Raw genomic sequence first — 13,115 nt, forward strand, 5'->3', positions numbered from 1 at the left:
GCTTAAAACAGTTAAAGTTAATATTATGATTCAAATTTTATAAATAAATTTAATTTGGCTGAATCCAATTGAAAATAATTTCGATGTAATCTTTAAACTAATTGTTACCTCGGAAGCAGTATTGTGTACATTTGTTGTTAATTGGTCGACACATGAGCAAGGGGCAAACGGGAACATTTAACATCACAGTCACATGAAAAGACATGGAAGAGCCGTCAATAGTTCTTTTAGAGCCCACAGATTTATACAATATGCTTCAACAAGCTACTGTATATTCAAATTTAAGCGATCAGAATTACTTGTTATTAATAGGTAAGGTTTAAACCCTGTGGTGATCACGTATAGCCATTGGTCCTACATGTAAAACGTATCACAGTTATGTTTTAGTGCTACCAAAACATAAATATTAGCGTCGAGGTCTTACATGTATGACTAGTATAGCCATATACTTTAGATCCTATAACACGTATTGATCACTATGCCAGTTTTTTTATATTATTTTTACCGACGGACGGAAGCTTTATTTGGACCTTACTAGTATGGTTCGAACTGTAGACGTATACGCCTTTGGCTCGATTAAAACAGTATGGTCCGACATAAAGTATAATAATAATAATGAGGACTTTGTATAGCGTCTAATCTTTAGAAGCTCTAAGCGCTTTACAACATTAGACAACACCTATAAGATAAAAAACATATATAATGATATGATTACAAAAACAAACACCATGAAATTAAAAAATATGCTGAGAATATTTAAGGTAGGAAACATTATTAGGTCCTTAAGTTTGTTCTTGCAGTCAAAATAAGTGAGTTTTGAGAGCACTCTTAAATGTGATCGCTGTGTCTTTGTGCCTAAGTTCAATTGGCAATTCATTCCACGTTGCTGGGCCCTGGTATGCAAAAGAACGCTGTCCATATGACTTTGTTTTCATAGTGGGAATAATGAGTATACGATTGTCAGAAGAGGAGCGTAAGTATCTTACTGGTGTATACACATGGGTGAGGTTGGATAGGTATGTTGGACTAGAGTCCGTCATTGAAACATAGCGCAGAGAACACATTTTGTGTTTGATTCTGGATCAAATGGATAGCCAGTGTAGTTTACAGAGCAGCGGGGAGGTGTGCTCTGATCGTGGTACTCTAAGTATGATCCGAGCAGCTGTGTTTTGAACTTTTTGAAGTTTTTGAAGTAGATATTGAAATGAACCAGATAGAATTGAGTTACAATAGTCCAGTCTTGAAAGTACTAATGAACACACAAGTGTTTTAGTGGCATCAACTGAAAGATATTTGCGAATGGAGCTGATGCGTCTCAGCTCAAGATATGCAGCCTTGCATATGTTCATGACATGTTGGTGCAATGTGAGAGTACTGTCCAGAGTAACACCTAGGTTTCATACTGATTGTGTGAATTTAATGTTGGTGTTGCTGATATTTATTGTTTGAGGTAAAGGATGTGAATGAGAAAGTCTTTGTGTTGTGATCAGAATGGCCTCAGTTTTATCCTCATTCATCTGCAGCTTGTTACATGTCATCCACGATTTCACATCAGAAATGCACCTCTCTACACCTTGGATGGTAGCATCAACTTCAGTTGGGTGGCTAGATTTGTATATTTGGGTGTAATCAGCGTACAGTTAGTGAGATACTGGATGATGATCTATGACACTTGAGAGTGACTGAGTGTATAGAATGAAGAGAACAGGTCCAAGAATAGACCCCTGTGGAACACCACAACATAGATCAACTTGGCTGGAGTTTATTCCATTTGCAGACACAATTTGTGTCCTGTCGACCAAGTAGGACTTGAACCACAGTAAGGCTGTATCATGAATGCCAAATACATGCTGGAGACGGTGAAGTAATATATCATGGTCTATTGTGTCAAATGCTGCAGACAAATCAAGGAGGGTGAGGACTGTAATCTTTCTGCTATCCAAAGCAGAGAGAATGTCATTAACTACTTTTAGAAGAGTAGTTTCAGTACTGTGGCAAGGGCAATATGCAGATTGCACATTGCTAAAAAGACTGTTTGAATTCAGATGAGATACAAGCTGGGATAGAACAACCTTTTCTAAGATTTTTTATATGAATGGGAGATTAGAAACTGGGTGGTAGTTCTTTTAATCATTATGGTCTTGTGTTGGTTTCTTCAGCAGAGGCTTTACAATGGCAGTTTTGAAGAATGATGGGCATTCCCCTGATGAGAGAGAGGTATTAATAACATCAGTTAGTGAAGGCAATACTGGATCTAAGCACTCAAGCAGCAGTGATGTTGGAATTGGATCAATTTCACATGACTTTGGTGCACTCTTCATCAGGATTGTACATACGAAATCCGTAGAGACAGGTTCAAATGCTGCTAATGGTTGCTGCTCAAATTCTGTATCCCAACTGTATGGTGACGACGAGTCAGTTGAAATTATGGTGTCAAGCTTATCTCTAATGGTTTGTACTTTGTCAAGGAAGAAATTTGTAAACATGTCCGGAAGGTCGACTGGAGAGAAGGTAGTTGGAAGTGGTGTAGATTTGTTCCTTGACATTAGCTTGTTAGTAATCTCAAACAGCTCTTTGCAGCTGGAACTTTCCATGATCTTAGTAGTGTAGTGGGCTGATTTCTCTGCATGGACTATATTTGTGACATTCTTCTTAGCGGCTTCATTGATTTGTTTATGAATAGTGAGTCTGGTGGAAAGCCAAATCCTTTCATCTTTATGGCGGTCTCTTTTAGCAGTGCGAAGATGGTCCCTAACACTGCTATACCATGGAGAACACTTTTGAATTGATACTCTGCACTTGGTAGCTGGGGCATTTTGTCGAGCAATGAATGCAGGAAGTTATCAAGTTGTTCTGCTGTAGGAGGTAAGCAAGTTGTTAGGTTTGCTTGGATGTCATGCATTAGTTTGGTATTATATATAGTACAAAGGTTTCTCTTTGTAGCAGATAAAGGTGGAGGGTTAGGGACTGATACGTCAAGGTGGTATATAATGCAGAGGTGATCTGATGCAAGTTCATGGGATACCAGGTCTATGAAGAATCCAGTCTAAAATGTGACCATGTTTATGGGTGGGTTGGTTAACTGACTGTTTGAGGTTGAAAACATTAATGGAATCTAGGAGTTTTGATGTATTTGGGTTTCCAGGTCAGTCAAAGTGATAGTTGAAATCTCTAAGAATAATAAGGTTGCCACCTGTCGAATTTCCTTAGTCCAGGAGATTCAGAAACTGCTCCAAAAAGAGAGATTCAGTCAGTTTGTTTTTTCTACTAGGAGGAGGGTGGTATAGGTAGAAAAAACGGACTGACCTTTGCTCCAGTGTGAGTGTGGTTTGGACTAGTTCAAACGATGTGTGTTCGAAATTGAATGTTGGGGTGTGGTTAAGATGTTTGATCATGGAGTTCTTTATGATGACAGCAATTCCACCTCCATGAGAGTTTTTGGGGAACAACTTGATGGAGTAACCAGTGGGTGTTAGATCTGCACACTTGGGCTCATCGCCTGATGTTTTTAGCCATGTTTCTGTCAGGAAAAAGACATAAGTATTCTGGTCATTGATAAAATTAACTATTTCTGTGTGCTTTTCTGGTGGTCCTACTGATTGGGCATTGAATAATGCAATACGCAGAGGTATCTCTTGGATAGTTGACACGAAGGTTGACGAATTAATAGGGATTTGAATTAGGTTATCTAAATTAACAGTCAGATTTTTAAATTGTCAATGGTCTGTTTCTTTATGGTACTCAATTTTCACAGTTGTGTCAGTACAGCTGTAAATCAGTGTGCATAGTGCTATAGTGAAAGTCATACTGGTCATGTAGGCATTCAGAACTGACTATTACAGTAATGGGTGTCATTTGTTAGAATTTGATTGCACATACCATTAAATGGCAATTATTTACTTTATTTATATCCTCATGCATACACATTTCTCTGGAATATCATTATTAACACAGCCAGAGGAATAGGACAAAGTTAGCGCTAAATCATGTTGACATTTTTTGATGAGGTGAACTTACAGATGTGATCAGTACAAACTGGATTGAATGCCACATGCTGTGATGTCACAGTGAAAGCAGCACATGCTCAAAATAAATTCATATTATTATTTCTTATAATAGATCTGATGTTTTCTTTAAGTGACTCAATTTAGTACATGGTTACCATCGTAAAAGTCCATAGTGATCAATAATTTTTGTCTATGATCTTTTTGGTAGCATTAAATGTGCAGAGCATTCAATAATTGGTTTAAATTTCACTTAACTATAAGTTCAACTTTGGTTAAACTATGGTTATTCAAGTATTAAATTTTAAAACAACAATTACAATTTAATTTCAGTAAATGCATCTACATGACCCAGGTAACTTTTGCTATACTTACAGTGTTTTGTTTGGGCTTTTCCTTTATAGCTTCAACTATTACTAACCATATTAAAGACTATAAAAAGATCACATTTACTCAAGGAGGAATTAGGTCATGCTTTATTCAAGACTGCACACGTCTTACAAATAATTTGGTTGTTTCATTTGGAGGTATAACATACATTCCAGCTTTCAATGTGTTTTGAAAATCTCAGTGTATGCTCATTTTGAAATTCAATCTACATGCTAGATTGACGATGAGAAAATTTGATTTACAACTGGTAAAGTAAACCTGTTAGCCCAAATAATCTGTTATGAGTTTATGCTCTTAAAATAAGTAACAGAAAAGAGTGAAAGACAACATTGCTTTGTAAAAGTTAACAAATAATTTATTTCCCTAGAATATAAAGTGAAAAGGAGAAATAAAGACTTATAGTATTGCGAATTAAATCAAGAATGACAGACACAAATCCTAGTAATTTAATGTCCTGTGTAAAACTCAGTACAAGTCCTGAAGAAATCCAAAACTGAAGGTGATAATGTGTCTGTTATAGCTTATAGAGTGTTGATATGTCAACAGTTTTTTGTTGAAGCACAGTAATATAATTCCAGGTTTCAATTCAGTATAAATCCCAGTAAATGTCTGTATCCAAGAATTTTATCAGAGCACTTTTGTATTTCCAGAGAAAATAATCACTTGAATTCAATAATTTGAAGAAATAAAATTCAGCCTAAACAGTCACAACAAAATACAACTTGAAAGTGCTATATGTAACAGTAGGAATGACCAAATCCTCACAATCACAAGATTATGTAGTACTCTACTTGACCTCGGGTAACAATTAGTATTTTCTAGAAAAAAACATTACCTAATGGAAAACTAACCTTCTAGAATGATATGGATGTTTACAAAACAATAACCTGGATTATGTGTAATTCACTTAGGAAACTCCAAAACTTTGACTCAAATAAACATATTTACTTCTTCTATTAATAATGATCCTGATATCAAGCCCATACACAGAGAGAGTAATTTAGCTATGTATTAGTTGTTTACATAAAATGAAATATAAACAAAAAGTCAATAAGGTCAAGCAGAAATGAACTCAGTTTTGGACAAGGTCAAATCCAGCATACAATGTTACACTACAATAGCATGTAATTATGTATAAAAAAAACTAGCAAATGAACAATTCAATTAGATATACATAACATAATCAAAATTCAGTATAAAAAAAGCATTAGACGTCAGTTTTGGATCTAACCCTAGACTTCCTGCAAGTCCAGTAGACGTCATAAGCATGATACAAAAATATCTGGATCATCTAGGTTCATTCATGACTAAAATACCTCAGGACTTACAGCGATATACAGTGTTTTATTGGATTAAAAAATGACAAGCATTCATGCCGAGTGAAATCTATCATAAATGATTAAACATCTTTCCAAATATATACTGAAATAGGATTTGTGTGTGTCCCTGTAGACTGGGTTCCTTTATTAAAGTCTGGCCTTCTATGGTTGAAAATGTACTATACCTTAAGTATGCAAGTCCCGTCATTACACTTAGTGACAAATTTAATGAGATTGAATGAAAATATTTCATTTTTATATAAAGAAAGATATTAGAATGCAAGGTAAAAATATAGTAACAGTAATTTGTATCCACCCCCAATACATTTTTTTGATAAATATTTTTGTGTGTACATGTATTCAACAACATTTAGAAAGCATTTTGGGTGAAAAATCCTTTACTGAACACCAAATTGGATCTTAATTATATCATGTTTACGAACTGTATCATGTTCTGATGTATTGATGGTATATTTTGATAAGACATAAAACATGCATTAGTTTATGTTTTGGAACAGCACTATTATTGAATTACTTATCTTGTATATAAATGGAGATAAGATAGTAATGTATTTTTTTCTTAATAAAAAAGTTGTACAAATGGTAGTTCTGATACTTGAAGACCACAAACAAATATCTAATCAGGACCATTAATGAGATCACAATTAATCAATGCCATGAGTGAGATCCCAATTAATCAATACCATTAATGAGATCACAATTAATCAATACCGTGAGATCTCAATTAATCAGTACCATTAATGTTACCTTATATGCATTGTTTGTAGTTATGGATATATGTACTAGTTTCAGGGCCACTCCGGTGGCCTTGTGGTTAGAGCATTTGCCCCGGATGGTGGAGGTTGCCAGTTCGAACCAAGCTGAATCATACCAAAGACTTATACAAAAATGGTACTAGCAGCTGCCTTGCTTGTCGCTCAGCATTAAGTGGTTAGTGTTAGGACTGGTTGGCCAGGTGTCAGGATAATGTGTCTGGGTGGGACATCATGCTACATGTCTGCAGCATGATGCCCCGGTGCTAGACATCACTATAAACTGCCACATTGCAGACATCGTATTGATCTGAATGAAAAATTGTTACAGCTACATTCAAAATCCAAAAACACACATTAGTTTCAGGTCAAGTTTCCAAGGTCTCTTTGGTTTTGTTCATTGTTTTACATGATAAGTCTGCAGTTCTGTTGTTGTTGTCGTAGGGTTTAATGCCCTTTTTCAACACAAGATGGGCTATACATGGCGGCCAGTATAAATGGTGGAGCAAGAAACCGGGAAAACCCTGGAAAGAACCACTGACCCACAAGAAGCTACTGGCAAGCTTTCTCACGTACCCACATTGGTCAAGTCCGAAACTCGAGCCTAAGCAGACAGGTGAGATGGCAGTGATTCATAATGGTGAGCGCTTTAGACCACTTGGCCATTTGGGGCCCCAGTCTTCAGTTCTCTAAATCCATTTTACCAATACTGCTTTGTACAATTATGATCTATTCCTTTATAAAATCAGTAAGGATGCGATACAAAGGCACGTTCAGTATAGTATTGAGCTGAACAGTGCCAATATAAAGTGACCAGTATGCTCTTGGAAGGCAGAACAAGGCACCTTACTTCAAAATGGTTAATACCAAGGATGTTTTTCCAGGTATCCAGTGAACACATGTTCTGCATATTGCTGGTTCATGGAAATTACTTTCAGTGATATAGTCTGATCATGCAGTATGAACTGATTTCTTTTGTTTTGGGGGGCTTATTTTTTATTTGCATGGCTTACTCTGCCAGTTCAATTTATGTGTGGAGCAAGCATGTTGATATGGCCTAGCCAACAAATACCACCCACTAACCCCAAATATTAGGCCCATTTAAGTGGATTTTTGTTCTCACAATGATGCACATCACCTGAAACTTGTATCAAGAGAATGTTCTCTTTAATTTGCATTGCTCCTGCAATATATAATATTATAAGATGAACTAATTATGCTTGTTATTCAAGAAAATATTCAATTACAAATAATATCTTTGTATGGAGAAAAGATTGGGATTTCAATATAACAAGTGAGAACTTTGGAATTATATATGAAAAAATGTGCATACCTTTGTACTTGAAATTCTTAAATTTATGTTTATATATTTCTAAAATATACTGCCAAAATAATGCATGTAGATTACTTACTAAATTTTTAAGCATTAGTCCTTATTTGTTTAAGGGCTTTAGGTAAATTGATGGAATTTATTTTGATACATGCTATTTGGATCTATTTTTTAACCCTGGCAGTATGTTAGTAAGTGTAATTTTCATTAATTTTAAATACATAATCAGGTTGTCACCTGCCATGACTAGGTTCATCACAACCATGCAAGATCAGAGACTTGCATATCAATCTTTCTATGATTTGGTTTGTGCAAAAAATCAACACCTTAAAATTAGCTGGATTTGTGGAATGCTTTCATCTACAGGTGCAAATGTAGCAAAATCATGTTTTTACAAGTCAAGTAAAGTACTGGTTCCTTTTCAGATGCAAGAAAAAAGCATGAATACAATGAAAGTCATGTGGTTACAGCCAAAAAAGCACCAAAGGTAATTTACCTTGAACGTTTTTACCTACTAACTTTGAACATCATATTAAAGTGGACTATTTTGGACTTTAACCAATGACAGGCAGCACTAGTTCATTTATTAAGGGTACTTTTATCACAGGGTTTTTGCATGCCAATGGAAGTTAGATATTTTTTTGGCAATCTATATTGGTGAGCTTGAAGGAGTTCAGGAAGCTTGCTGTAACAGTTTACGTTGAAATCTGTCAGTTTCTATTGATAACTGACATTGTTTCCAAAGAAAACTGTCACTATGTTCATTGAACAACCCATTGCTTACAGTCAACTCATGTTCAGCTTCTGCAGCACTGACAATTGACAATTATTGAACTTAACTATTTATAGACATGTTTTCATTATTTTATGAATTTTGCATGTTTTTTGCATCAATTTGTAACTGAAAATAGGTTATACTGACTTATTTCCAGAATTCTGATAAATCAGTTCTTCCCTGGTCTACTTGGCATCCTGTAATATAGTTACCTGATTTAAAATTCCATAGTTGTGAAAGAACACCTGTCATGTACAAGATTAATATATTTAATACACTCATACACAGTTCACTCTTTTAAAGCTAATACCCTTATATAATGTTAATGCACTCAAATAAAGTTCATACATTCTTATAAAGTTAATACACTCTCTCTTATAAAGTTAATACACTCTTTCAAAGTTAATACACTCTTGTAAAATTATTACATTTTTATAATATTAATACATTCTTATCAGTTAAAACATTCTTACAAAGTTCAAACACTCATAAAGTTAATAGATGCTTATTTAGTTCATACACTTAATACAGTTAATACTTACTTATAAAATTAATACACTCTGATTAAGTTTGTACATGTTAATACACTTTTGTAAAGTTAATATATTCTTATAAAGTGAATACAGTGTAAAAAATGAATACATTAATCCTTGTTGTTACATGGTGCAAATTCCACTATTTGTGGACCACATGTATTGAGAGTAGACCCAGATCTTTATGAGTATAATGGCCGGCAGATGGAGTTCTGTGGTGATTGATGGAAGTCCTAAATAAGATTGACAGTGAAGACCCTGATCTGTGAAAATGAGATGTGTCAATGCAGATTTGGGTCAATGATACATATAGTAGGCAGATACTTAGACTGTTAAATAGAGTAAGCATGTAAATAACAAAACAAGACACTTAGACACTGTTAAATACAGTAAACAAATAAATATCAAGACAAGACACTGTTAAATACAGTAACCATGTAGATATGAAAACAAGACGCTTAGACACTTTTAAGTATAGTAAACATGGAATTATCAAGACAAGACATTTAAACACTGTTAAATACAGTGTAAATATCAAGAAAAGATACTTGAACACAGTTAAATACAGTAAATATATAAATATTGAAGCAAGTCACTTAAATACTGTTAAATATAATAAACATGTAAATATCAAGGCAAGACAGTTAATCACTGTTATATACAGTAAACATGTAAATATCAAGGCAAGACACTTAGACACAGTTAAATGCAGTAAACATGTAAATATCAAGACAAGACACTTAGACACAGTTAAATACAGCAAACACGTAAATATCAAGACAAGACACTTAGGCACAGTTAAATGCAGTAAACATAATAAATACCAAGACAAGACACTTAGACAGTTAAATACAGTATGTTATGTATATTTGATTTAATTGCTTGTCAGTTTTCATTTTTTTTAATTTTTTTATTACATGCTATTGTAATGTAAATTTATTCTCTAGAGATGATAGTTTTTTCAGAAAATAGTTTGTCCTTGACTGTTTTATAAATACCAGGACCTTGATTCAAAATTTGTAGCAACCACGTAAACAAGTTCTATTTTTATTTCAAAATGATTGGTTGTTGCCAAGATCATGATGGGACTATGTGTTTAAGATGTAAACAATTTATTTTTTACGTTTATTTCTTAGAAAAAAATGATTGGTTTTCATCAGGGTCACACTTGGTGTTCGTGACCTTTCACAAGTACCTAATTTCTATAAGCTTCTAGAACATGATCACATGACCCCTTGTTTATGCTTTAGGAGACGATATAACCTCTGTTTTGGAGACTTATTTTCAGTAGAAGCTGGGCTGTTACACTGGAAGTTGTCTGTTGTGCTGTTTGGAGTCATTTCAAATTACTTGGATTCAAAAAGGATAAATTCTTTTACTTGGAAAATATGTGTGCTCATGTGAGATTCTTAATCAAAGTTCTTATAAGAAATTTATTTCGATTTCCCAAACCAGAGTGATAATTCTTGTTTCTACCAGGAACTGTAGACTTAAACACTAAAGATCAGCATATGTCATCATCTTCCATCTTGGATTCTTCATAGGGATTTGAACTTGAAATCAGTAGAACATTTTGTTATTAGGACTACTACATTTTTATTCTTGGATTATTCTTGAATTATTTTTGGATCTGATTCTATAAAACTGTAAGTTCATATTTTTTTTTATTTTTACAGAATTTTTCCAGGGAAATAAATTATTGAATTTTTTTTAAAGCTTGCTTTCACTCTTTCTTGTGTTACTGTTTATTAGAGCCTAAACACTTGACAAGTAAACATGTAAATATCAAGGCAAGACACTTAAACAAACTTAAATACAGTAAATGTGTAAATATCAAGGCAAGACAATTAAATACTGTTAAATATAGTAAATGTGTAAATATCAAGGCAGGACACTTTGACACAGTTAAATGCAGTAATCATGTAAATATAAAGACAAGACACTTAGACACAGTTAAATACAGTAAGCATGTAAATATCAAAGCAGGACACTTAGACACAGTTAAATGCAGCAAATGTGTAAATATGAAGACAAGACACTTAGGCACAGTTTAATACAGTAAACATGTAAATATAAAGACAAGATACTTTTGTAAAGTTAATATTCAATACAGTAACCATGTGGATATGAAAACAAGAAACTTAGACACATTTAAATGCAGTAATGTGTAAATATAAAAACAAGAATCTTAGACACTGTTAATGCAGTAAACATGTAAATATCAAGACAAGACACTTCGACACAGTTAAATGTAGTAAATGTGTAAATATCAAGGCAAGACACTTAGACACAGCTAAATACAGTAAACGTATAAATATCAAGGCAAGACAGACAGTTAAATACAGTTAACATGTAATTATCAAGACAAGACACTTAGACACAGTTAAATGCAGCAAATGTGTAAATATGAAGACAAGACACTTAGACACAGTTTAATGCAGTAAACAGGTAAATATCAAGGCAAGACACTTCGACACAGTTAAAAACAGTAAACATGCAAATATCAATACAAGACACTTAGACACAGTTAAATGCAGTAAACATGTAAATATCAAGACAAGACACTTAGACACAGTTAAATGCAATAAACGTGTAAATATAAAGACAAGACACTTAGACACAGTTAAATGTAGTAACTGTGTAAACATCAAGACAAGACACTTAGACACTGTTAAATGCAGCAAGACACTTAGAGGACTGAAAACTTTTTATTATAGGATAATGAAGGCTGCTTTGCTGTCCTTTATGATGCAGAACTGGAATGTAAACAGAATGTTGTGGTATATGACAGCAATACTTCAAAACAGAATGAACAAGGTATATTACATTTTTTTTCTTATGAAGTTTATTACATTGTTTTTAATCATACAAGGTGAATTTATATTACAGTAGGATTTTTCTTACTAGGTATATTACATTAGTATTTTTCTTACCAGGAATATTACATTTATTTTTTCCTACCATGCATATTGCATTTTTTCTTATGAGGTCTATTACACTTGGTTTATTTTACCAAGTATATTACATTTTTTCCTTACCAGGTATATTACATTTTTTTCTTAACAGTTATACTACATTGTTTTCTTATCAGGCATATTACCTTTTTTTCTTACAAGGTATATTACATTTTTTTCTTACCAGGTATATTACATTTTTTTCTTACCAGGTATATTACATTTTTTTCTTACCGGGTATATTACACTTTTTTCTTACCAGGTATATTACACTTTTTTCCTTAACAGTTATACCTCATTGTTTTCTTACCAGGTATATTACATTTTTTTCTTACCAGGTATATTACATTTTTTTCTTACCAGGTATATTACACTTTTTTCCTGAACAGTTATACCTAATTGTTTTCTTACCAGGTATATTACATTTTTTTCTTACCAGGTATATTACATTTTTTTCTTACCAGGTATATTACTACATTTTTTTCTTACCAGGTATATTACACTTTTTCTTAACAGTTATTCTACATTGTTTTCTTACTAGGTATATTACACTTTTTTCCTTAACAGTTATACCTCATTGTTTTCTTACCAGATATATTACATTTTTTTCTTACCAGGTATATTATATTTTTTTCTTACCAGGTATATTAAATGTTTTTCTATTATTTTTAGGACATGAAAACTAGCATACACATTCTTACCAGCTTGTAAATATTCTTCTTATGACAGTGCTGACAGTCTTTTAGAAAATAGATTTAAATGTTCTTTTTATTTCTATGTGTCAATATCAATAGAACATTTTGTACAGTAGTCTTCCTCTTGGGAAACCTCTCCCAGGAGATTCCACCTCTTTTAGAAGGTTGCTTTGCCCAGCACTAGAAAAGTATATTTTAATCATTTTGTTTCTCACATGAGAGATCACCAATGTTATATGGCCACATTTTCATTGAGGAATTGGAGGCCTAATAAGAGGATGATTACTGTATTATCATGGTTAACTTATTCACACAGACAAAACAGATGCAAAACACTGGTAA

The 13,115-nt window shown here is 33.3% G+C and overlaps 1 protein-coding gene across 1 annotated transcript in view; it reads left to right on the forward strand.

The window, feature by feature from the left end:
• The first annotated feature begins 28 nt into the window (after nt 1-28).
• Nucleotides 29-13,115, forward strand: part of LOC149775140 (serine/threonine/tyrosine-interacting-like protein 1) — a 30,410-nt gene continuing 17,323 nt past the window's right edge. The window contains exons 1-3 of the mRNA XM_089943320.1: nt 29-312; nt 8,242-8,303; nt 11,842-11,941. Coding sequence (XP_089799446.1) covers nt 204-312; nt 8,242-8,303; nt 11,842-11,941 — 271 coding nt within the window. The 5' untranslated portion in view covers nt 29-203. The remainder of the gene's footprint in view (nt 313-8,241; nt 8,304-11,841; nt 11,942-13,115) is intronic.

The sequence above is a fragment of the Sinohyriopsis cumingii genome, chromosome 19 (genome assembly GCF_028554795.1).
Source record: "Sinohyriopsis cumingii isolate HCF-2022 chromosome 19, ASM2855479v2, whole genome shotgun sequence".
Taxonomy (NCBI): Eukaryota; Metazoa; Mollusca; class Bivalvia; order Unionida; family Unionidae; genus Sinohyriopsis; species Sinohyriopsis cumingii.